Consider the following 26,821-nt stretch of genomic DNA (forward strand, 5'->3'; position numbering starts at 1 on the left):
TTTCACAGAACAAGATTCAATGTGAAACTGGCTGTTGAAAGGTGTTGACAGGAGGTGTTGGCAGATGGTAACAGTCCTGGGAAGAATAAAATTGAACATGAAATTGTAAACAAAGAAAGCAGCTACCACCATTACAACCAGGAGACACAACAGAAATGGTGTGGGGAGACCAGAAGATTACAACTCAGAGAACTGTGACTCAGACATCTAAGCCTGGGCTGTTCCCACTTGGTGGTGGAGCTGGGGGAAACCTGTAGGAAAAGCCCCACAGGGTTTGTTGTCATGTCCAGTAGACGTCACTGTTGTGAAACCAATCTCTCAAAATTCATATATAAAAGCCCCTAATGTGACTCTATTTCAAGATGAGACAATTGAAAAGGCAACTAAGGTTAAATTAAATAAATCCTGAGGGTGAGTCTCTGATGCAACATGACTGATAGGTAGCAAAATGTGTGTATATACCACTACAGCTCTGAGGCGACAATGGCAAGAAGATGACTTTCACAAACTGCCACAAACAGTCCTCTAAAGAGCCCATTACTTTGAACTTCTAGATTCCATAATTGTTGCAATCAAAGTCACCCAGCCTTTGCGTTCTATTATGGCCACCGGACCTATGTGCTAAGGTTGCCACCCATCAGTGGGAGTGTCCTGGGAAATCAAATGAGGAGTTTGTAGGCATGAAATTCAGAAGGAGAATACCCTTAATTCAGAAGTACCAATAAAAGCTGGAGGCTAAGGCCATTCCTCCCAGAGTGAAAGGCCTGTCTCTAGAGTGATGCCAACAAAAACAAAGAGCAGACAGGGGGTAGGGCCTTCTTAATTTCATCCTCTTTCAGTCTACATCTGGTGAATTTGAATGAATGTAATTTACCAAAACAGGGGGGAAAATCTTGAACACAAAATCCCATTAATTAATAGGAAAAAAATACTGCATCAGAACCCCTTGATTCCTGGCCAGTTTGAGAGAAAAAAAATTAGCCTAAAACTCTCAGGGGATTATCAGGCATCAGTGCTTTTAGGGTGTTTGTTTATTCTGGGGGTCCTCTGGTAGGAAACCTCTGACCTAAAACAAAGGCCTAGTTTTGTAAAGCAGTAAAATCACTGATGCTCTCTAACTCTGAAGTTCTTAATAAATATAAGAAAATGAGTATTTAACATTCTAAACATCTGACATTCCAACCTCTATCTGCTTAGCAAGGCTCATCTGTTCTCCTATGTTTATTTATTCACCAGCTGTGTGGTGATTCAAACCAGATATGAACTGTGTATTTTGGGATAGATTTACTAAAAATCTGTCCTGACACTCAGAGTAGCTATAGATAGGTGAGCATCAAAAAGCAAAAAATTAAAAAATAAAAATAAAACAACAACAAGAAAAAACCCAGTATTGAGTCTGGTGATGCCTACCAAGATGTTTGAGACCTGCAAAAGACATGTGACAGCATCGATATAATATATGGATGACATAAAGATTGAACATTATGGAGCTGGCGGCAAAGTCAAAGATCATCTATTACTTATATAAAATGAGCAAAGTATGTTTCAATGTTAAAAACCTCCATCTCAATATAGCATGAAATGTAAGTTTAAGTAAGATGTGAGCAGCACCAGGGCAGGTTGAGATTGTGGGTTCCTGTGCAATTGAGGAAGAAATTCATTGTATTTACTAATCAAAGGTAATGGTGAATAATAGTGATTTTCTGTAAAGGAATCATAAAATTAAAAAAAAAGAATCATAAAAGTTTGTGAGTTTTTAAAATACTATAAAGAGTTTATCAAAGGGACAAGGCCAGTGTCAATGAAAAAGACTCTAAATGATCCCTGCAGTCTGCATTTAGGAATAACACAAATACTAAACAATGAGGTACTAGGACTCAGTGGGAAAAGAATCAGAAACTATTGTATTTAAGAATAAGATACAAACTTGGCCATGTCCATTCAGTTGGCCCCCTGTGTTAAAACACAAACTAACTTTTGTTAAGCTTACAGTGACAACGACAAAGCTAGTTTTTGCTATAAAAATCCTGTAAGAATTTCCCTGTGAATTTCATAAACTCCTCCATTGACAACATTATGCAGAGAAGAAACCATGTACTGGACTTCACATGACATCTGGTGGTTAAGCATGTGCATGGTACAAAAGCTCTTTTTTTTTCTTAAAATATATAGATAGGTAACATTTCTGAGTCCATCTGTGTGAGGGCAATTCTTCAAAGGCTTTCATTTATTCAAAGTGTCCCACAGAACCATTCTTTAAACAAGATTTAATTTTGTATAAGTAAGCACTAACAAATATTAGAAGAGAACTTATAATAGAATGAATATGTATATATATATATTCACTGGTTATTTTCATTTTCCAGACATATCTTTCTCATTTTCTATATACTTTAATTGGTTTTTAGGGATTATATTTGCCTCTCTGCCTACTTTTGGATCCTTCATGTGGACTAGCCAGAGACCCCATGTCCATTGTGTCACGAACTTAAGTGACTAAATGAGTTGCTGCACAAGCTTGCACAAGTGAATTAAGGAGAGAACAAGAGCAGCAAGAAAGCTCATAGATCCTGGGGAAGCGGGGCTTCTCCTGGCATCCTTTCTCTAAGGCATTTGAACCTTCTCGTGTCTCATATCTGATTAGCCTTGGAGAGATGGAGTGTACCCCTGAACCACTGGAACTAGGTACAGCATGAGCAGGGAGTGGCTTAATTTTTGATGGATGGAAACCAAGAACACATGTACTAACAGGGATATTCTGTTCTGAACAGGGTTCACAGCTTACCACAGGTCCATATCAACACAGAAGGAAGCTTCACCAGCCAAAAGTATAACCTAGCACTTTCCCAAAATTCAAGTTAGAAGACTATGCCTTAATTTATACAGCTCCTTTTATTAACATGAAATAAAGTGTAACCATTTGAAGCATCGTTTGAATATGTTTCATGTTGAAAACTCCCCATATGCCTTGTATCTAGAGCTGCCTATTGCTTTACTCTGACTCTGTTGTTGACTTGGAGCACCCAATTCAGCCATTATGGGCTATTTTCAGATTGGAATGGGTAATGTGAGGCAAGGTAGGAAGCAGGTGGCTGGAATATTGAGATACACTGTTGGTTTTGTTCATGTCTACACCGCTTGATGCTGTGTCTTTCAAAGGAGCCAAGGGTCTTCATGACCAATGGTCCTAACTAGATTCCAGGCCTAGCACTTCCTTCTGCTCTGGAACTTCCTCTGCCTTGTCTGTTGAGGAATTCTGTGCTAGTTTCTAAGGGTTTCTTAAATCATTCGTGTTAAAAATTTCCCTATGTCTCTTGAAGAATGGCTTCAAAAACTGATCCTCATTTAAACTTGTTTATTTAACAAGGCTTTTGAGAATATATTTCTAGAGATAAGACAGTTTACACAAGGAGAAAAAACATAAAAGGAGTATCATGAAAAGGAAGAGCAGGAAAAGGCCGCAAAGCTACCAGGCTGGATCCCATGCTCTGTGTTTTAAATAACCAAGGACTTCTTCAAAGCAATGCATTAGGTGAAGGAAGCCTGCAAACTTTTATTTGTCTTCATAGGGGATGTTGTATGTTGTTTTCTTAAAATTAGGCCTGAAAGGATAATGATTGCTACGTTTTACAACTAATGTTTGCCATCTTAGCCCATCAATATCCAAATGTCTAGAATTTAGAATTTAATCACTGGTTAATAAATACACTTTTCAAATTAGAGCAAGAGGTGTCTCAATCATTATTTGAAGATAACAAAATGATAGATGGTGGCATCAATGATTTAATTGATTTATGGGTCAATAGATGGATGAATGGATACTCTTAACACATTTTATTTAAACCATCTTTGTATCATTTAATCTTATTTGAGTATTTTTTAGAAACATAGTGATATTTAGTCAGGGAAACTCAAAAAATATTAGGGGAAGAGATATTCTGCAATTGAAAAGGCGTCTATGAAAATACGCTGCTTAGAAATTGTCCAGATTAGGTTGATATTTCTGTGATGCACATCATAATCAAAACAACACAGCGAGGAAAGGGTTTATTTCATCTTACAGCTTGTGGTCAGTTATCAAGGGAAGTCAGGACAGGAACGCAATGCTCTAGAGGCAGGAACTGGAGCCTTGGAGAAAAGCTGCTGACGGGCCCCCTCTGGGGCTTGCAATCAACTGCCCACTGTAGGCTGGATGCACCCAGTTCAATCATCAATCCAGAAAACACCTCCACGGGCTTCAGGCCAGTCTGATGGAAGCAGTTTCCCCATTGAGGTTCCCTCTTTTCAGATGACCCTAGCTTGTGTTAGGTTAATATATATAGCAGCACAGCAGTAAATAAGAACAAACTTTTTGGTCAATTCAAAGATCAAAAACATGAGTATGCACTAAATACCACAAATATTTTTATGAAACAATTGAATTTCACTCAATTCTATCTTTTTGGTAAGTTATTCGACTTCTCCATGCTTGTATTTCCACATGATCTTTATTAGAACACACCATAATGTGATGACTATTAGTACATGTCTCCAGTGGGAAGAAAATACCTGATTTGTGACATTTGCTAGTTTTGTACTATAAATTCTACCACTGCACTCATTCACTGTGGGATTGCTCGAAGTGGGACACTTTCTTTCCAGACTGCATCTCTCTGATCCTCCTCCTATTATGACAATCACTTTCTTCATTCATGGGTGGGAAGAAGTCTCCATGGCTAAGGTCTCATTGATTGGAATGAGTCTGCCTGACTAAGCCAGGCCACTTAACCAGCTTCCCTTCAACATCCCTTTTGTCAGATATCGTACTCAATATCGTACTCAAACATGGATTGTCTTTCAATGATAATTGATGATAGAGATAACAGAAGTAATTATAAAATATAAAAAGTCAATACATGTTAACTTCAGTTTTTATACCCACATTATCTTTTAAACATTTTTATGTTTGATATTAAAAGAACAAATATTCCTTTATACAACTAAGCTAGGCAGTAAATCCTCATACAAATAGTGATCAAATAATTAGAAAGCTCAAAGCTCATATTTTTCTCCAAGGCACATATGATTTATGTTCACAATGATTATTATATAGTGTAACAGTAAGATCATAGGCTTTCTGAAACTTCAAAGACAGATGCAATCGATCTGCTGTGTTACTGTTGCATCTATTCTGTACTGGACAATTTCCTATGTGCTGTAATTGGAATTTTCTAGTAAGTACGATATCAATTTTTAATAAGGAAAAAGTGACTTAAAATTAAACAGGAAAGTGACTTTGGATGCAAGAAAAACAATAACTCATACGCTAAGGTCATATTCTGATCGATAAGAACATGAGTAATTCATCATCAAAGAGAAAGCCAGGCAAGAAGTTTCCTCAAAGTTCAATAGGATTTTGACAGGGCATTTTATCTTGCACAAAGTCCAAAAACCATGGCCTCTTATATATTGAACACAGGACTTGGAGAGATTACTCTGTGTTCCTCTGAACTCCACGAACCAAATGAATGTGTTCAAATATGTACACAAAATACCTCCTGCCCTTGGAACTTCAGCACTGCCAAATGAGACACAACACACTTATCACTATTTAACTGTTTAACAGTGTATATTCTTGATCAACAAATAATTTACAAAAAAAGTGTGGACAAAGGATGGTGGGATAAGACACCTGTATCTATGAGCTTTCTTGCTGCTCTTGCTGTCTCCCTAATTCACTTGTGCAAGCTTGTGCAGCGACTTGTTTAGTCACTTAAGTTCATGACACAATGGGCGTGGGGTCTCTGGCTTAGTCTACGTGAGGGATCCAAAAGTAGACAGAGAGGCAGATATGATCCCTAAAAGCCTATGATTAAAGTATATAGAAAATGAGAAAGATACGCCTGGAAAATGCCATCAGTGAATATATATATTTATATGTACCTATTCATTCTGTAAGCTCTGTTACTCTCGAGAACCTACACTAATGCACTAGCTTTCCTTATTTTCAAAAACATTCAAAGAGGAGCTATACAAATCATTGCAGTTCTGTTTAAATTATTATTTTATTATCCATGGGACCCTTTGTTATGTGGCCTAATTCCACATTTTTTTACATTTTTTTCTTCTGATGGCATTCAAAGAAAGAATAAGCAGACTACCAAGATGAGACTTGATAGCCTGTGACCATATAGTGGGGGAGGAGGTCCCCCTCGGTCTTAGACCTAGGGGAGGGGAATAGGGTTAAAGCAGGAGGGAGGGAGGAACAGGAGAATGCAAGTGATGGGGTAACAAATGAGTTGTAATCTGAATAAATTAATTAAATCAGTTTTTAAAAAGATGTTTAAAAACTCTCTAGCTTCTGTTAGCAGGTGCTACAAAAGAAAACTAAATAGAAACCTTAGGGACAGCTTTTCTAGGGATGCCAAATATCAGAAAGCAATAGTTTGACAGAGGGAATGTTCCATATCAAAAAAACCCAGATCATCCACTATTCTATTAACATCTGAAGTTGTAACTGTATTCTGATCTCTGAACTCCCATTAGTATAATTAAGCAACTTCTGCTTACAACATTCTAGAATTCTTTAACCTTCATCTCCAAAAATCTTCCAAGTTTTTGTCATAAAAGTAATTATAAAAACCATGGGATTAGATTTTTCTATTTATTTTATTAATTTATTCATATTACATCTCAATGGTTATCCCATCCCTTGTATCCTCCCATTCCTCCCTCCCTCCCATTTTCCCCTTACTCCCCTGCCCTATGACTCTGACTGAGGGGGACCTCCTCCCCCTGTATATGCTCATAGGGTATCAAGATTAGATTTTTTTTAAAAAAAAGCAATGACCCTACTTTGCAGCACTAAGTTACTGATTATTCTTGTTGGTGTTAGCAAATAACTAACCGAACAATTTAAGGGAGAAAAGATATATTTTAGCACAAGGTTTCAAAGAGTTCGGTCCAAGTGACTTAGTCCCACACATTGGAGCAGAGCATGATGGTAGTAAAAGCATGTGGTAGAGAACACCTACGTGTTTCTTACTCAAAGGGAAACTGAAGAGAGCAGGACAGGAAGCAGCTAGCAACTTCATCCCTAGGGACTGCGTTACCACAGTTCCCCTAGCACAGTCTCACCTCAGTTCTAGACGTTCTCAAAATAGTGCCACTATTTGGGGACTAAACTTCTTACTGTTGAGGCATCTCATGTTCAGACCATAATCTGGGGCTTTCTGATGTCCCCATTCTTCTTCTTTCATGAGGAAATACATACCATTTGTGCCTCAGAATCATAGGCTAGATTCCTAGGCCCAACAGGATGGGATTTGAATCAGCCTATAAAACAGGCCTCAGTTTCCTTCCCAGCTCCACACAGATTTACAGAGTTGGTAGAGCTCAAAGCATTCCCCCTCATTGTCTCAATATAAGACCATGCCTATGATCACAGAAAGTCTCTACGACAATTTTTTATTATCAATATTGAGAATGTTAGTGTCCTAAAGAAAAGATCGTCTTCCATCCACATTGCTGAAACTTGGTTTCCCCTTTTTTCAACATCTTAAACTGATGTTGTGTATTTTATTACCATAAATGAACCAAGACTGAAATAACATTGATCTATAATTCCATAGGATCCTACCCAGGCTCCACAAATTTTATTTGGTCATCATGTGCCCCTAGTCTTTTTTTTCCTAAGATGATTTCTCAGCTTAATTTTGATGACCTTTGTCAGATATCAGATGTTGAAGAGCTTTCTTAGTGGATTTCATACAATGACTGTTTGGGATTTGACAACTGTTTTCATATTACTAGACAAGGTTCTGGGGTTTTCAAGGAAAACCCCAAACAATGATCCTTCTCGTGACATCATATCATCGTACACATGATCGAGATGACTTACCTCTTTCATAATTAATGCTTACTTTTCTCTTCAACATCACAGTTGTGATGGTCTGACTGTACTTGGTGATTCATTCTCACTCTCCTCCCTTTTGGTTTCAATGTGGCCAGTACACACTGAGCTGGCCTCAACTTTACTTATTCTTTCCTCAGTCACCTCAAGTCCACTGCAAAGTCAGTAAGTGTTACTCTTCATCTGCGTTGCTGTCTTTGGCTAAAGTTTCCATCTCTGCTGAAATTCTCTACCTCTCTATCCATATTGCCAAACTTCTCCTAACAGTTCTTACCACATCATCAAGAAAAGGTTTTCTGATGTCCTTTCTGATGTTCAGTGTCCTCATCATATCCCAGTGTAGCTTTGTGTACTGTTTTCTTTGGTCTGCCCAGACAAATCCTGTGGCTCTTCCTATGAGATGCTTACCAGCCGATGGTGTAGACAGAGGTAGGGTTTCTAAAGTGAGCTAACATCGCTGTATTGTGGGACTTTGTATGTGGTCTCTACCTTACTGGTCTAGCAGATACCTTGTGATCTGATTCAGATTTCTCGCTCCTTCTACAGTGCAGACTGCATTTTCCTTTCTGCAGCCTCAAACGCCCTCAAATGGTGTTTTGTGAGGTTTACTGACTATGATTTAAAAACTGCTTTCCGAGAAAGACATGTCAGATGGCCCTCCTGACTTTCCCTCGGGTGTGATTTCCTCCTTTCTTCAGATGTCACTAGTGTCACCTGCCACTAGCCTTCCCTGTGAGATCCATTGGAGAAATGCAGAGAGCATCTATCAAAAAGGTGCGAACTGCTCTTTTGTCTGCAGTTGCCATGCATTTTATATTCTCGCACTTTACCTGGCTCCACTTTTATCAATTTTCTTACAAAATTTTACCTTAACTTTCTCACAACCTTGCTACTCAGCCTTATGGCCAATCTGTGACCTTCTGTGCATACCATTGGGTATGGCTTGTATCTTTTTACATGTCAATAACTTTTTTTCCTCAAGTTCAGCTCAGTTTATAACCTAAGGTGTGCATTACATTCAAGAGGATTTACACTTTTCTTCCTGCTAGTCAGATGTAAGCAATGTTTTTCACAGGTTTTATGCCTAAAGAGAAGCCAAAAATTCCAGTCAATGTTTAAGTGGATGAATAATAACAACTTAATAAGCTTTCGTTTCCACATAGGATCACTGAGTTTATTATGAACATTCTAAATACTGGACTTATGGGGGAGAAATTAATTGATTTTGAGAAACATGAACTCACCTCCTGTTAGCTGAGTATGCAGACTGTTACTCCAATACTCTGAACTTTCTTAACTACAAAAGAAAGATATTCTACCCAAGACTCTCCATCACTTTTCCCCATAAATAGTTCATAATTATGTTAGCAAAGCATATATTTTCCACAGGCTTTTAACTGTATGTGTCCACTTTATGTAATGGAGGGTTGAAATTAAAACCCAGAGATACCAATTTTTCTCTGGAAGCAAATTGGCGCTCGAACAATTACACATGATGCTATTACTTAGGAAGTGGTGGGGAAGCCCCGAAGAGTGCCTGAGCATCACAGGATGAAAAGTACATTAACACAACAATTTATCAAGGCTCTGAGCAAAGTGTAGAATCAGCTGCTAGCTGGGATAACAAGACTGAAAAACACAAGCTTTCTCTAAATAGCACCCATAGAATTCAACTCCCAACATTTTAATAGGAGGTGGAAATTTTAATTAACAGGAAATTGTTTCAGTATATATTAGCTGGCTGTCTTGTCTAAAGAATGGTTTTAATGGAAGTAGAATTATGTCACTTTCTGTTCTCCCTACAGCCCTTCAAAGCTACCCTAACTCTTACACAGTATGTTTCCCCAATTCTCAAGTTGATATTATTATTATTATTATTATTATTATTATTATTATTATTATTATTATTATATAAATTTAGCCTACTGGGTCTGTTTCACTTTTTCTATGTATATGTTTTCAAGGTTGACCCCTCTACACTGGAAAACCAATGAGGGTATTTACCCCTACGAAAGGCTAATTCTTCTCCTAGCCATTATTAGCTGCCTATAGTACTTCATCTATGGTTGAGACACCCAATATTTTCTCATTTTGATGTTAACATGTTCATTGATACTGGTCTTTGTTCAAATCTTTCTAATTTAACTTATTCTTTCTTTTCTTTCTTTCTTTTCTTTTCTTTTCTTTTTTTTTTTTTTTTTTTTTTTTTTTTTTTTTGTTTGTTTGCTTGTTTGCTTGATTGCTTGACTAATTGATTGTTTTTTGAGACAGGGGTTGCCTGTTTAGCCTTGGCTGTTCTGGGACTCGCTCTGTAGACCAGCCTAACCTTGAACGCCTGAAGATACACCTGCCTCTGCCTTCCAAGTGCTGGGATTAAAGGCGTGAACCACCACCTCCTGGCTATGCTGCTGTTTCTAGGAGAGTCTGTTTCATAGTAGACTTCCTGTTACTCTGGCTCTTGCAGTCTTTATGTCATCTCTTCCTGAATGTTCCCTGAGCCATAGATACAGGTGCTGTTATGTACATGTATCCATTGGTGCTGGTCTCCTGGGGGTTCATTCATTTCTGCATTATGTCCAGTTGTGGTTTTCTGTGATAGTTTCTAATGTTGTAAAGAAAAGTTTCTTTGACGAGGCGTGGTAGCTACTCTTATCCATGGGTATAGGGATAAGATTTTAGAATGTACTAAGGAATCATGTTGTTTTAGCAGACTCAGAGCAGTGGATTCTTTCCTAAGGCCTGTGAACTCACTGTCTCTGGGCAACTGGCTCCATTTCCAGTACAGGGCTTTATTTCCAGCCTGTTTAGTGGGCCTGTTTTGATCAAACACCATGACCAAGACAACTTCTAAAAGCAGGAGTTTATATAGGCTTATAGTTACAGAAGATTAGGGCCCCTGATGGCACAGGAAGAGCATGGTGGCGAGGGCAGAGAACTGCTCCCAAAACCTGTGTCTTTATGCGGATGTCCATTGATGGTTTAGCTGTCATCTCCCGGAAGCTACACTTAGACATGGGCCACACAGCATCTTCTGTCTCAGGGATGAAGGCAGTTCCTCCACTGAAATCTCTGTGTTCTCACTTCTCCTGCTGAGACAAACCACAGGAAGGTAATAAGTCATGGCCACTAGCATAGTCTTATTGTAGAGCCAACTCTGTTTTATAACACAAGCACAAATGAGATCCAGAATGTTCATGGAGTAGTAATTATACATCATTTGTAGCAAGAAGCTAGGAAATCTTGGACAGAATTTTATAAATCTGCCTAGCACAGAATTTTATGGACTAGAGGGAAAGCAAGCTCTGGAATCAGAGACAGAACAAGTTAAAAGTATAATTTCACAATCTGACTTAAAATAGCTATTTAGTGAATATTTATTTAATTAACTATGAATGAGAGAAAAGAAACAGACAAATAAGAAAGAGAACACACAACTGGAAAAAAAACATGAACATTTCAAAACCTGTTTTATCATGAAGAAAAGATAAATAATAACACCAAACCCAAGAGAATAAAATGAGATTACACACTAGAGCCCTATGTCATGTAACTGGCACTCAATTAATTGATACCTGTTATTAATCTTTTATAGTAGAAATATATGGGCCTAAAACGGCAGCAGCAATCTGTTTCCTTCCCTGAGACAGACTTGAACCTTTGCTTGTTCCTTCTATTTATCTTACTTCTAATGCCTGCGTCTTCACTACATTTTTCAACATTTCTCAGAATCCCATAGCCTTGACAACCAAAGTAAAGTTTTCTTCCTCGTCTTCCATGGGGATACCAACAGAAGGTGTTTCCACACATTTCTACATGTTTCCTATATACTGTACATAGTAGAGGGTCTCTTCCATCCTCCACCACTGAGGCCAGTGATACATCCCTTACAGACATGGTACTGTTATCAAATCAGGAAGAAAGAGAACAGGAAATGGTCTGTTAATGGTCTTAATGGTCTTACAATTCTCACCCAAATATAATTCTGTATGTCCTTATACACTTTCACAGCAGGACATCAACAGCATGGATAGACTTCCATCCCACAGCCAGGAGCAGCAAGTAATCTGACACAGCCTTTGAGTTGCGGTAGTCCTTACACATGCACCTGTTGTACTCGGGTTGTCCACTTTTGTCTTTTTTCCAAGTGTGTCTGCCATCACAGTATTGGTTTACAGATGTGAGATGCACTGTGAAGAGAACACTAGTACTCAGTTTTGCTCAGAATTTATCTCAGGAAATATTAAATCACAACTGAAAATGATATGCTAAAAATCACATGATCAATTAGAATAACTTTATAATAAGAAATATATTTTATATTTTACTGTATAGATGCTAGTCAGTTTCATTTATGGCCAAATTGTAATAACAGAATATGGTTTAGAACATTTCAAATTAATTCTTGATTTCTAAGAATCAAGTCATTTAATAAATAGTTGTTGGAAACTGAATGGAGTTCGGACTATATTCATTTCTTAGTGCCATCTTTTAGATGTTTATGTGCTATTCCCAGAAAATTAGAAAAAGTTACACATGATTCCAATAACAAATATCACACTGAGTTATCAATTAATTCACTTTGGTTAAAAAAACACAAAATCCATTATAACATAAAAACCCTGTACAGTAATTTCTGAATATTTTATTTTATAGTACCAAATAAGTATTAGACTTTTAAGACTACCATTATTATTAGATATGAATTTAGCAAAAATAATATTACACTTAAAATGTATTGACTATATGTCATATTCTTTCTTTTATTCTAAAATGTTATTATTTGAGTATCATGCAAAATGTTTTCTTTTTCTTTTCTATTTTTTGGGGGAGGGGTGGAGAAGAAAAGGGTTTATTTGGCTTATAATTCCACACTGTAGCCCATCATTGAAGAAAGCCAGGATAGTAACTCAAACAGGACAGAGAAACCTGGAGGCAGGAGCTGATGGAGAGGCCATGGAGGGATATTGTTTAATGGTTTGTTCCCCCATGGCTTGCTCAGTCTCCTTTCTTATAGAACCCAGGCCTATCAGCCTTGGGATGGCCCCGCCAACAATGGGTTGGGCCCTCACATCAATCACTAATTAAGAAAATACTTTATGGCTGGATGTTATTAAAACATTTTCTCAGCTGAGGTTTCCTCCTCTTTGATAACTTTAGCTTGTGTCAAGTTGCCATAGAAGTAGCCAGCACATAGTGAGACAATGTTTCAATTAGATACCACATTGTAGCAACTGAAAACCCCAGTACCAGGAATGGATTGCTTCTTTTGAGTGATTGGCCAACGGGGTTCAATAGAGGCTGCCCAAATATATTAGCATTCCATACTCTCTTAGTCTCTGCATATTGACCAATTGTGGGCCTCTTTAACTGCCATCTAGTAAAAGCTTCACTTATGAGGGTTGAGAGATGCCCTCATTTATGCGTGCAGCAATAAATCATTAGGAGTCATTTTAATTCTATATTCATTTGTCAGAATAATAGTAGTGTTTCTTCCCAATACAAGGGCACCCACATTTGTAAAAGAACTATTAACAAAGCTTAAACCACACATCGATCCCCACACAACAAAAATGGGAGACTTCAACACCCCACTCTCACGAAGGATAGGTAATGTTTTAGTTTTCAATATGTAAACAGACTTCTTTGTAAGGTCTTGGGCTTATCCTCAATTTTGTGTGAGACGTGGGTTCCCCCTTGTGGTTGTATGAACACACTTACACTGGCTGCTTATAAAGAAAAGTTTCTAGATGTGGTATCCACAGCACAGCAAAGTTCGGATCGCGTCATTGTGGGGGCCCTCAGTGTCTGTACAAATGACCCCAAGTGAATCGACATAAAAGCCTAAAAATAGTGTGCTGCATTTTAAATCCTTTGGTATGCAGAAAAACAGCGGAGTATGATTTCATTTCTGAAAATGAAACAACCGAAATCTTTATCCACATTAGCTACACAATAAGCAGCTTCCTGAGAGGTCAGCCCCTCTGCGTGAGCACGGTCAGCCCCTCTGCGTGAGCACAGTCAGCTCTTCTCATTTGAACACGGACACCTGCATCTCCCTTACTGGAGGAACTGGGTGAGGATCTCGTTCCTTATTCCAGCCCCTTATCTCAGCTCTGGGCTCCACTCTGCTGCGTCTTGTGAATAGATAGATCTTCTCACATGACCTCACCAAAGGAAAAATGTCTTTGTAGTCAGCATAGACAGATATTTCCCTGTCTCGTTTCTTCCCTCCCATTACTCTTGGCCCAGTGCTGAGCACAAAAGTTAAAAATTCAGACAGTGCAGGAAGTAGAATACAGTGAACAATGCCCTTCAACTTCTATCGGCACAAACATGACCGGAGGGACTTGATGGTTATATATAGCCCAAAACTGACTTAGAGGACCAAATGTTCATTTCATGAAACAGATTTGAACACCCATTGCACATTTATCTGAGTCCATTTGGCCAAAAAAGAAATCATTCTGAACCTGTCTGCATGTGAACTTTTTCACTGTGCTTCCTAGCAGCCTCTCCAAGACAAATCAACCAAGATTTATCAGAATCAGTTCCTAGCTATCTGCTGATTTGATGCACAGCTAGTTTGAGAACTACTGTGCTGACTCCAGGAGGGTCAAACAGGTAGCATAGATGGGGAAGGACCAGCAGGGGCATACCTGGAATACAACAAAATTGGGTTGACTGATTCATTTCAATTAAGGAGGCTGTATATCAAAAGGATATATTGTTAACAATATCAAAGGGCTATTTTAGTACATGGGAGTTAGCTTAGTGTTTCAGTGGGAACAAATCAAAACAGAGCTCCTGTGCAGAGGTCAGCATCAGGTCTGCTGTGCAAAGTGGACCTTCCTGGTAACATTAAACCTGAGATCGATGTACAGTATTATATCTAGAGGCCTTTCATCTGGACAAAGCCTGGCACCTCAGCTGTAAATGGAGAGTGCTTTTCTGTGGCAATGTTGTTTCAATCCTCCAGGCAAGAAAGGGATTTCTTCCTGACTGATACAATTTCAAGTGACAAATTTTTCTTTTATTGGATGATTTCTGAGCACAACATTTCAGTGTGTAAGGAAGCAGAAGTCACATGTGGAGGACACTTTATAGCTATGATGTGTAGGGAAGTATTGATTCCTGTTAAATTTGTGGCTAGCGTTACTTGTGCCTTGCTGAGTCATGGGGCTGACTGTTCCAGTCTGAACACATTTTTCTCTTTTCAAACATGGTATTTGCCTCATAAGGTTGTCTAGTGGAGAAAGATAGAACAGATGGAGTCCAGATGTGTTCGTGTTACTTTCTCATTCAAGAATTCAATAAGGATTCTTGAGTTACTATATGCCAACCTCTTTGCAAAACTCTGAGACCTACTGATGGACAAACAAATAAGGTATTATGCTCAAGAAAATGACAAGGTGATTGAAAAAATCCATATCAATGGAGAATTATAATAATGTATAGACAAGTTGCAGCTGTACTTAAAGGTGGGGTTCAATGGATGTTAATCCTATTCTGGGAATTAAGGAAACTGAAAAACATTTTCAAATTTATAGGGTCTAGAAGACTGGTAAGGAGTTAGTAGGGTAGTGAGCATAGAAGAAAAAGGACTCTGAAAAGAGAGTCATCTAGGGTTTTATCTGTTGTTTGTGTTTGTTTTGGGTTTTGAGGTAGGATCTGATCTTCCTACGTTGCTCAGGGTGGCCTTGAACTTGACATCCTGCTGTCACTGCCTATCGATTATTGGTATCCTACACAGGTGCCTCCATGGTTAGCTGAAAACAGTGTCTTCCAACTTCTCACTTAAACTGTCTCTCTAAGTATCAACTCAAGTTGCAATTTTATCCTTCTTATGTGACCAAGAAGGAGGGAAGCAATTACAGTTAAGCATGCACTAAAGGAGGCAGAGTTCTGTGTAAAGGAATTCATCAGGGAGCTGGAGCCGAGAGGCCGGGCCTTGTGGGTGTGCACACCAGAGGGTGCTGGCTCACAAAATGCAAACAATGGTAACAAGTGTGTAAACTACTTAATACTTTAGATTTAAAAATTTGGGAGGAGGGGCTTCCAGTAGAGCTTTGCAGTCACAGGAGAGGTTGTGAGTGAAGGATCAGATGACTGACATGACATGTCTGAAAATGCTGTGGCTTTCTGAGAGGTGAGATTACAGAAGCAATGCTTGGCTAAGCTCCTGGGAATCCCCCAGCTTATGACATTGTCAGCGCTAACATTGCCCTCACCCACTATTTCCTTCTTCCCCTTTACAGCTGCCCTTTTAACTTGAGAGAGTGTGACACTGCACCTTCAGAAAACCACATCCCTGTAGGGCACAGCTCTGGACTCCTCACTCAAATGAATCTTTCTGAACAAAACATCACTTTCTTCAAGACACTGGTAGGGAGTTAAATTTGGAGACTTCAGAACTGAAACATTTTAGATTTCCATTTCCCTACTCATATCCCACATCAAGCCAAAGGTTGGTCCAAGTGCCTGCTTCTCTGTACACTCACCTTCTCACCCAGCCACCCCTGTCCTCATGGGTTTAGAAAATTAGACCTTTGCCCACAGAAGGTAACTCTTTTGAAAACTGAATTATGACCTTCTCAAAGCATACATTACTTATTTAAGAATTTTCACACTAGCACTGCATATGACACTCTGAAAGTAAAATTTATTTCAAAGCCAATCTACAATAGAATATATAATTAGTGTGCTGGGTGGTGATAGTGCAAACCTTTAATCTCAATACTTGGGAGGCAGAGGCAGGAGGATTTCTGTGAGTTTAAGTCCAGCCTGGTCTAAAGAATGAGTTCTAGGACATCCAGGGCTGCACAGAAAAACCCTGACTCAAACAAACAAACAAACAAACAAACAAACAAACAAGAATATACCAATAATTTCATTTTCCCATAATAAAGTATTGAGCAATAATGCAAATGAACAAATTATAGCCATATTCAGCAACATGAGTACATTTCAACAACATAAATTTATATTAAAAACTCAAGCATGAGAGAATAGATGTTACATTTCTCAACTTAAACATTTTCCAAACTTCATTATGATATGATATGATATGAGCTTTTATGTAAAACACTTAAAGGCATTGACAATGCAGATAAGCAAACAAGACATTAATTTTTGACACTATAAATTACATGCAAAGCACATCACTCCCCTTCTGCTAAAATACACATGGACATGGGAGATGAGGGCACAGAGATGCAATATCTTGGATTTCAACAAGAAAAATGATGGGGTGACAGAACAGGAAGAATGAAAGGGGCAGTGTCTTAATAGAAGAAGGAATGCATAGGAAGAAGAAAAAGAAATAGTGCAGCTGTTCCTGAAAGGAAGCTGGACTGAGCTTCAGTCCTAAAAAAAAGGAGAAAAGCCAGTTACCAAAACCCAGGACAGTGTGTCCTCTTGGAAAGGAGTTTAGATGAGGGACACAACTTTACAAACAAGACCACAGGAAGGAGAAGAGGGACACTGTAAGGTATAACTCCCTTCCGCCCTCCCTCCCTCCCCCCTCCCTCCTTCCTGCCAGTCTCCTGCTAGGTCTCACCCTCCAACTGGAAGCCAGAGGTTCTTCCAATGATATCCATGCAAGTCAGAGCATCAGACAGAATGCAGTGGGGTGTGGCTGCAGGGAATTCTGGATCAGGTTCCCAACAAACAAAACACATCATACATACTCTCCTATCAGGCTGATTGCCCATACTACCTAAAGGAGAGGCAATACTGGAGGGTGCCCTGCCTTTTCCTCCTACTTCATATGCCTTTTTATTGTCTTAATGTTGCAATAACATAAGAATTATTCTAATAGTGGGAAAACTACGTCAGCATATATGAAGTAATGTATGTAAATATTTTCCTTTCAGAGAATGCATTTAAAAGTGTGTGAGAGTAAAAGAGATGAGGCAAGAGTAGAATTTGTAAGAGGAGGAGTGCATGAAAACATCAGTGTGCAGGTAAAGGGGTGCGTGTGTGTCTGGGTTAGGATACACATAGTGACTGTGTATGTGAGATGTGGGAGTAGACTACATGTGTCAGGATATACCTGAGTGCCTATGTGAAAATATGAAAGTAGATTTGAGCATATACCCATGTATGTACATGTGGTTATGTACATAAAAAATGTATTTGAATAGGTGAACGTGGTGTACTGCTGACAGCATTCACAGACACATGAGATACACAGATTGGTGTAGTACTTTGAAGGAATGATTTCTTAGAGAGTATGATTGGAGAGGTGTGAAAAGGAGATGTGTGCATATGAATAAGTGTGTGCATATGTGTGTGTGTGTGTGTGTGTGTGTGTGTGTGCAGACATTGTGGAGATGAATACAATATATCAGGAGGCTTGTGTGTGTTTGGGTGTGTAAACATAAATACATACAAATATTGTGTGTGCTTGTGTGTGTATGAGTGTATAAACATAAATCCATACCTATAATAAGAAAAGACTTTTCTTGGAAAAGAGTTGAACACCTGATAAAAACAATGAATATCTGTAACAGGGATCCCTAATGCAGGAACAGAAGAAACATGAAATCTTTTCACAATCAGAAAAGCGACAGATAGTTTGTTTTGTTCTCTTCACGCTGTAAACCACAAGAAAATACATATTGTACCTTTTGGATGTTGTGTGAAAATAAAAGTCTTGGTTACTAACTAATGTCTTAACTAACAAAGCTATAAGAGAGCACCGGTTGCACCTGCCTCAGAGACCCTTACCGGTTGCCTGGGTAGCCTTGTCTTGGCATCACTCTTCTCTCTGAACGTCCATGCTGATGCTTACTCTCAAATACCATTGATAAACTCCACCTCTGCTTCTTGTTGCCTAGTCATGAAATTCTGTCCTGTCTTGAACTCCAAGCCCCAGTTGGACCCCAGCCCAGGTCCTTCATAAAGGGAACCTCTCAGGCTGCTGAGAAGGGCAGAGCAGGGCTGTGCCCCCGGGCACCCCAACACTTATGCAATAACATTTCTCTTAACTGAGGGGGGGGGGAACACCTTTTAAAAGTAATTGAAAGAAACTTTGGACTATTTTACATACTTCTTTTTATATGTATTGATTTATTTCCCTAATAATAATTATAATGAGTTATCAGTTCCGAGAGACCTTGTTATGAAAGAGAAGCTTTTGACAGAAAGTAACTGGAGTGGTTTTTTGGTAAGAGTTTTAGTTTCCTGAAATTGACTTTTTATTGCTTATCACGGCACCCTTTATTTCACATTGTAACCTGTAGGCCTCTGTCATCTATCTATGTAACTGGGATTGGTTGCTTGGAGTCGCAAACAACAAGTTAAATTTCATATAACACTTGTTAAAAAGTCATTCTACATATCATAGATTTACTCCACATTTAGAAAGCAACCTTAGCTATTGAAATGTAAACTGAGAAAGCTCTATTTTAAATGCCATTACGCTTAGCTGAACGCAAGGTGCTATAAGTTCCAGACAACAGGTCAGTCATCACTGAGCGGGCTGACACCCAGACGTGTCTTCAGTTGTCTGATCTGGCTTCTCTTTTGTTTCCATCGGTTTCTCAGTTAAGAGTGAGTCTATCAAACAGGCTCACTTCAAACAATCTTAGTCGGTAACTGGGTAAAGTAGACACTCAATCTTTCTAATCCTCGAGCCCTTTTCTAGGGTAAAAGAAGGGTGAGCATGCCTTTTATTCGGCAGCCACATCAAACCAGGGCTGAGGGTCTGTGAACACCTTATGTTCCCATTTGAATTTGAGCTCTTCTGCGAGATCACCCCGGCCCATCTTACGGAGATGGCGAGCCAGGAGGCGGATTTTGTCAGTGGAAGTTGGGAGTGATCTTTTCCAGAAGCAAAGCAGTTCGTGGATCTGCTCTGTCAGGTCGTCAGGGTACTTGAGTTTGATGAGTTGTACCGTGCTGTGGCGTAGAGGGAGCGACGCAGCGAGGACCTCGGCACCTTCTTCAGATAGCTCCTCAGCCAGCCAATGGAGCAGATTATCCCATAGGGCCTCTGTTGGGGCACACATTAGGAAGGGACATTAAAGTTAGGACTTAGGACTTAGGCACGTGCTGGAGCAAATCTCCTCTCCAACTCATAAGGAATCTATCTGCTCTCAGGTTTAGTCTCTGAGAGAAAAAGTTATGAGACTGGCCCCCAAAGGCTCCTGAATCTCTGCCAATACTGAGGGTCATCTGAGAGTACCAGCTACTGCCGAGGTTTTGCAATGTTAATGTCCCTAGGAACCAAAAGGACCTGTTAAGATAGTTTTTATGCCCCATCCACTTAATTGTGATTGAGTGGTCCTAGGGTAAGAAGGGCACTTGGTATTTTTAAGGAGCTGATGATGCTGGAGTCCTGATCTTTGAATAGCAGTGTGTTATGGGATGTTTTGTAGGTACAAAAAGATACTTCTCTTTATTAGTACTAATGTGATGGATAAGTGTGTGAGCTAGTCAATTTTCACAGAAATGTAACTACATATATATTCCCAAAGCCAGAGTACATTTCTATGGAAGGTCTTTTACAATGGCATTTCCAGTGAACTTTGCATTGTTTAGATCTGCAAGCATCTTGACTATGTGAAGTATGGTCAACATAGCCCTCACCAAACCTGGGCGCCACCTGTCCAGCTCTTTTTTTTTTTTTTTTTACTAATTTATTCTTGTTACATCTCAATGGTTATCCCATCCCTTGTATCCTCCCATTCTTCCCTCCCTCCCATTTTCCCCTTACTCCCCTCCCCTATGACTGTGACTGAGGGGGATTTCCTCCCCTGTATATGCTCATAGGGTATCAAGTCTTTTCTTGGTAACCTGCTATCCTTCCTCTGAGTGCCACCAGGTCAAATGTGAGGCACCAGAGTACGTGTGAAAGTCATACTCCACTCTCCACTCAACTGTGGAGAATGTTCTGCCCATTGGCTAGATCTGGGTAGGGGTTTAAAGTTTACCGCCTGTATGAAAGAAATAAATAAAACGGTTCAAGTTCTGAAGACCTATAAAGAGGCAATGGAAGAAACTCAGGAATATACAAACAATCAGATGAAAGAAATCAAAAAATCAGTTCAAGATCTGAAGATGAAAATGGATTCAATGATAAACACACAGACAGAAGTAAAACGAAAACCTGTCCAGCTCTTATATATTTCTGATTCCATTTTCCTGAGTGAAATCCCTTTGCCCCACTCTCTTCCATCACAGCCCTCCTTTTCCTGTTTTGCAATCACTCCCACCTTCTACTACTTTCCCAAATTACACTCTGAAGCCACTTTCCAGTCAATGATAATTATTAGGAAAATGGGCTGATATGCCCTTGCTGGTTTTCCAAACAGTGTGCTCCTAGCAGCAGATAATGCACTCATTTTGATGTCCATGGTGCTTCATAGACCTTCCTTTCTCCACGTCCTTCATCCTTCTTCTGAAATCAGCAGGCAGCTTCTTCATCGGCCTTGCTGGGAACTGGCTCCTCTAACCACAAGCCCATGGCCTGCCTTGTGCGTCCCAAACAGGTGGGAATTTCTTCCCACTTTTCTTTTCTTTTGCCCACATTTGTTTCTTTGTTTCCTTCTCTTCCTTCCTTCCTTCTTTTCTTTTCTTTCTCTTTTTCTTTTTGTTTTCTTTACATTGCTGAAGAGCAAAACCAGGGCTTGAACCATGGTCACTCTGACACATTTTAGACCACACACTCTGTCACTGAATTACACTCATCCACATCCTGGAGAATCTTGCACTTCTGAGTCAACCAGATTGATTCCTCCTCTGTGCCCTAAATTTCTCAGCATTACTATTTTCCTCTATATCCTAGACATCCATGGCGCCGGTTCATCTGCTCCTCCCTAATATTTATTTTGACCCTTCACTAATAGCTGCTCCCCCATTATGTCACACACCCCTGCAGAGTTCTACTGCCTCTGCACCAGTACTGCTAAACACTTGGCTCTCTGTATCCATGATGGTCTTAGAATCAACATAAACCTTTAACATCATGGTTTCCAATTTTCCAGTTTCAATCCCAGGTTTCTGAAGTCACAAAATGTGTTGAATGCAATCAGCTGTGCTACTTTCTGCCACTCATACTATTTTAAATATTGAAAAGTCCACCTAGAAATCATTTCTTTTCTAAATTCAATTTAAAATGTCTATACCAATGACCAAAGTATCTTTTCCTCTTCCTTTAAGCCACAACTTCATTCATTCTCTTTCATTCAGCCTTTACCTTGTTTTGTTTCTATTTTTCAAATATTGTGAGAATGTACCACAGTTTCTTTATCCATTCTTCTACTGAGGGACACTTAGGCTGTGAGACTTCAACTCACCTTGATTTTGATACTATGCCAAGTTATATGCTCACATTCCTTTTAATTATTTTTTTAAAAATATAGTATTGTGTCCTAGCTTTGGGCTCTGTTTAACATTCCAAGTAAACAATTACTCTAATCATCCTAGAGACATTTTGGTTACTACTTAGAGCCATTGGTTCTTAGTCTGCATCTTCTGTGATGCCCATGGATCATGCCATTGTCTTTTATTATTCGTAGTATAGAATTTCATGCTTTCCATGTTTTTTTTTTCTTTTTTCTTTTCCTTTTGTTAACTCATTTCCCCATTGCAGTCCAGTGGAGCCTTCCTGTCTCAGTTCTCATGAAATATCTAAAGAAACTATTCTTTTTCTAATTTTAAGTTTTATTTAGTATCGTGTGTGTGTGTGTGTGTGTGTGTGTGTGTGTGTGTATGTGTGTGTGTGTGTGCTATGTATGCATAGGGCCCACAGAAGTAAAAATGGGCATCAGTTTCCCTGTAACTGGAGTTACAGATGGTAGCAAAGCACAATGTGAGTGCTGGGAACCAAGCTCCTTTGAAAGAGCAGCCAGTGCTCTTTACCACTGAGCCACTTCTCCAGGCTCCTTTCCCACTTTCATATTGATTTCTTCAGTAATTTTGTCACAGGGTTGGAAGATGGACTACAACAACGGGGTCTACCTTCTTGCTGAACTATTGTCAGAATTAGGATTCTCATTCAAGTTCTCACCATCAATTTTGTCTCATTGTTGTACTTGACACAACTAATAAGAGCTTGGGGTTTGATCTGATCTGATTAATCCCTTCTCATAAATCTATTGAAAGGCACTCCTATCATTTAACCTTCCTAATTTGGCATTTATTGTTATTTATTAGGGAAACCTGTGTAAGAATGCTTTGAGCTTACTGTGGGCTATGGATGGCGCACAGTACAGAATTTTCCGTGTGGAAGGTAGCCTCCTAGAAAGAATTGCACAAACCATTTCAAGTGAATGCACTCGAAAGCAAGTGCATGGAGGGAGTGGCCTGGCATGCCCACATGCATCCCTGTGGGGCAGCCAAAGGCATAGGAGGAATGTTCTTAGTTCCTTTTACATGATCAGAGGTGAGACACAGTACCATGTATATTCTACTCACTTTAATAATAAAAATGAGAAGTGCATCATTTGCACTAGTCACATTCAGGAGCCTGGAGGCCCCTGGTGTGCCCACACTCCTGGTGTGCTCCCACTCCTGGTGTGCCCCCACTCCTGGTGTGCCCCCACTCCTGGTGTGCCCCCACTCCTGGTATGCCCCCACTCCTGGTATGCCCCCACTCCTGATGTGCCCCCACTCCTGGTATGCCCCCACTCCTGGTGTGCCCCCACTCCTGGTGTGCCCCCACTTTTTGGACTGTATCCTTCTATCTTCCAGACGTAGCCCTGCTGGCTATGGGACAGGTCAACAACCCAATTCTATTCCCATCTATGGTCATTCTTCCATATGCAGCTTTGATGATACCTGGAGCATCCTAACATACATAAAGAAGAGCACTAGGCTCTCATACAACCTGATGGACATTGACAAGAGCAGCTACTACACTCTTATTTGAACATCAAATTCTTTAAAAGCTACCATTGTTAAACTTTCTGAAATTTTATGTACTTCAGCTTCATGAACTCCATCTGCTCTCTTTTAAAAAGTATGAACTTGATAAAGTATATAATATTGAAATTACTCCCACTCTCTACCCAATGAAATCCAGGAGTGCCTGCATTTTCTGTGTAACCTATAAGGGCTGCTAATCTGGGTTCCGTGCTGTTCCTGTTGCACCTGAGAAAGTATGGAGAATAATCCGATGCCTTGGAAGAGCACCCATTATAGAATTAGTAGACTTAACATCATTAAATAACACATTTAAAAGCTAAAATGCAATAAAAGTGTCAAATTTGATCTATAAATTTGTGTCTTTGCTAAGTAGTTACATTCTTACTTATATTCAACCTAACTAACTATGACTAACCACAAGCAAATCTTTACCTTCTGGTTTCAGAGTTAAAAGTACTCAGCATTACACTATGGAACCTACTATCTAGCTTCAAAGGAATATACACCCCAATTTCACATCTACTGATATCCAAGGTTGGCCTTAACTGATGATACTTAGATACCAACAACTGAAACTCAGGGTTGGAGTTGAACAATTTAGCAATAGTGCAAAACCATAGTGTATTTACCAAACTGAACAAAATAGTTTCTAAAGCTCACATTTCTATGAATTTCAATGCAAGTTTAATTATATGTACATTTATAAGTGCTATTTTGGGTTCTATGTACATGAATTGCCAAAGAAGTCCATTAGTGGGTTTTCAAATGATACTGTCACTCATTTGTTTTATATAAAAGGACTCAGACATAGGTAAACTATACAGCAATAAAAGGAGTATGACAAGGGCAAAGCTGAGGACCCTTACCTTGAGGGCCTGTTGGAACTCTTTTGGTACTCGGTGGATGGTTCGTTACTTTTTCATGCTGTTCAGAGAAAGGGAAGCAGAATAAGTGGAGAAAACTACCCACTGTGGAACAAGCTACAGTCTCTACCCCAACCTCACCTTTACTTACTACATGTGAATCACACACCTTGAACATTAGACTTTGTGTGTGTGAATGTTCAGCAACTGTTTTCCTGTGATAGGGCAGAGGACAGCAACCCTCAAGTTTGAAGAAATATACACTTAGTAATACACATTTAAATTATCACTATAGAAATCACATGGCCTCATAAGGAAATTAAAATCAAAGATCACTAAAACCAGGTAACATAAAGCACCACACCAACTATAGCCCAAAACTACAATAAAGTGCCAAACAAACTGTACACCCAAACCACAACATTTTGGAGAATCCATGTGACCAGTCACTGAGTCTTAACACTCAACTGGGGATTTGGTACCCAGCAGGGATTCAAATAATGGTTTCAGTGAGTGAATGAATGAATGAATGAATGAACGAATGAACAATGTATATGAAGGATGCAAAAAACACTTGTTATGCATATATTTTTAAAACTAATATTTTTCCATAACTAATCACATACTAAGTCATTACTTCTTTTATTAACTTTTTTAAAACCACCTCGAGAACCATTTTTACCCTGTCAATGTGGAAAAGTGAAAAACAGCACAGGGCATGAAGCAAACATGTCCTGGTTTAGACAGCTAATTAGAGGATGAGGAGCAGGGCTCCTGTGGAGCACTTGTCACCTCAGTCTCTATGACATATAGCTATTAAAACTCAGATCACAAAGTCTTGAACACAGAGCTTCTCTCCAATTTGACTTGTAGTGACACAAAACTACAAACAACAGAGATATTCTTAAGTAAGTGGAAACTAGATTTCAATTATGAAAAAGCATATAGTTGGTGGGTGGGATATAGTTGGTGTGGTGCTTTATGTTACCTGGCTTTAGTGATCTTTGATTTTAATTTTCTTTAGAAGTCATGTGATTTCTATGGTGATAACTTAAATGTGTATTACTAAGTGTATATTTTTTACTAAAATATAAAAGAAAAGTTACTGAAGGACAAAAAAAAAGATAAAAATTAAAATATGCAACAGCATCTAAACAAAAGTGACATGAGGTATTATGCTAACTGAATTTTTTTGCTTCAAAAAGTTAAATATTCTGGTTTCTCTTAGATAATATTCTTGAAATAATGGATTTTTTAAATGTGGAAAATATTATTAGTGATTGCAGATAGGTAAGGATCAAGGAGACACAACGCTAGCGAGGTCCTTATTGTAATGAACCAGTCCTGTGCCTTGATGATATGATGGATATGTGCAATTCGTCAAGCTATTAAATGGCATAAAACTCCGTGTAGACATGCACTCATGTCACCTTCCTGGCTTTGACAGTATACTGCAGCCATGGATGATGTGACTGTTGAGGAAAACTGATTGAAGAAAGTACAAGTCTCTACTACTTTTCCAGCTTCCTGCAAATCTATCAAAAATTCCCTCTGTCTCTGTCTGTCTGTCTCTGTGTCTCTCTCTCTCTCTCTCTCTCCTTCCCTCCCTTCCTCTCTCTATTGAAGTTGAACCAATGACCACATGCATATTTCTGTATAGTCTAGCACCAAGGTAGAAGTCCATTGCCACCATCCCAATTTAAAAAAAAGAAAAGAAATAAAAAGACCTCACAGCAATTATATAAGAACAATAAAAGTACTATGTGTTAATGTGGCACATCCTATGTACTTAATACAACTCCACTGAATCTGAATACTTATGTTCCCGCATGCTTTTCATAGAAGTTCTATAGAAGAATATAAAATGTATTTAAAAGTTTCAATAGACATCTGAAGTAGATAAAGGGAGGGACTCTGTGAGAGAGTGGGGGGGGCGTAACTGGGGTGAGGAGCAGGTGGGTGGAGAGCAGGGGAGGGACTTGAGGTGGAGGACCAGAAAGATAACGGAAATTCCAGGGGTGAGTATTTTGGACAGGGGAAGCTCCGTGAGAGTACGGGGGTGACGTTAGCTAAGAGTCCAAGCAGCTGGTGTTAAGGAGCATGAGGTCAACACCTCCTGTAGTCAGGTGGGACTCCCAGCAGAGGGAGGGGGACACCAACCTACCCATTAAACTTTTGTCCCAAAATGTGTCTTGTC

The 26,821-nt window shown here is 39.2% G+C and overlaps 1 protein-coding gene across 1 annotated transcript in view; it reads right to left on the reverse strand.

Moving 5' to 3' along the window:
* Nucleotides 1–19,083: 19,083 nt before the first annotated feature.
* DTHD1 (death domain containing 1) overlaps nucleotides 19,084–26,821 on the reverse strand; it is a 67,379-nt gene continuing 59,641 nt past the window's right edge. The window contains exons 9-10 of the mRNA XM_084797736.1: nucleotides 24,628–24,685; nucleotides 19,084–19,886 (exon numbers count right to left, since the gene is read on the reverse strand). Of these exons, the coding sequence (XP_084653862.1) occupies nucleotides 19,564–19,886; nucleotides 24,628–24,685 (381 nt within the window). The 3' untranslated portion in view covers nucleotides 19,084–19,563. The remainder of the gene's footprint in view (nucleotides 19,887–24,627; nucleotides 24,686–26,821) is intronic.

Source organism: Acomys minous (assembly GCF_964271855.1).
Source record: "Acomys minous genome assembly, chromosome: 10".
Classification (NCBI taxonomy): Eukaryota; Metazoa; Chordata; class Mammalia; order Rodentia; family Muridae; genus Acomys; species Acomys minous.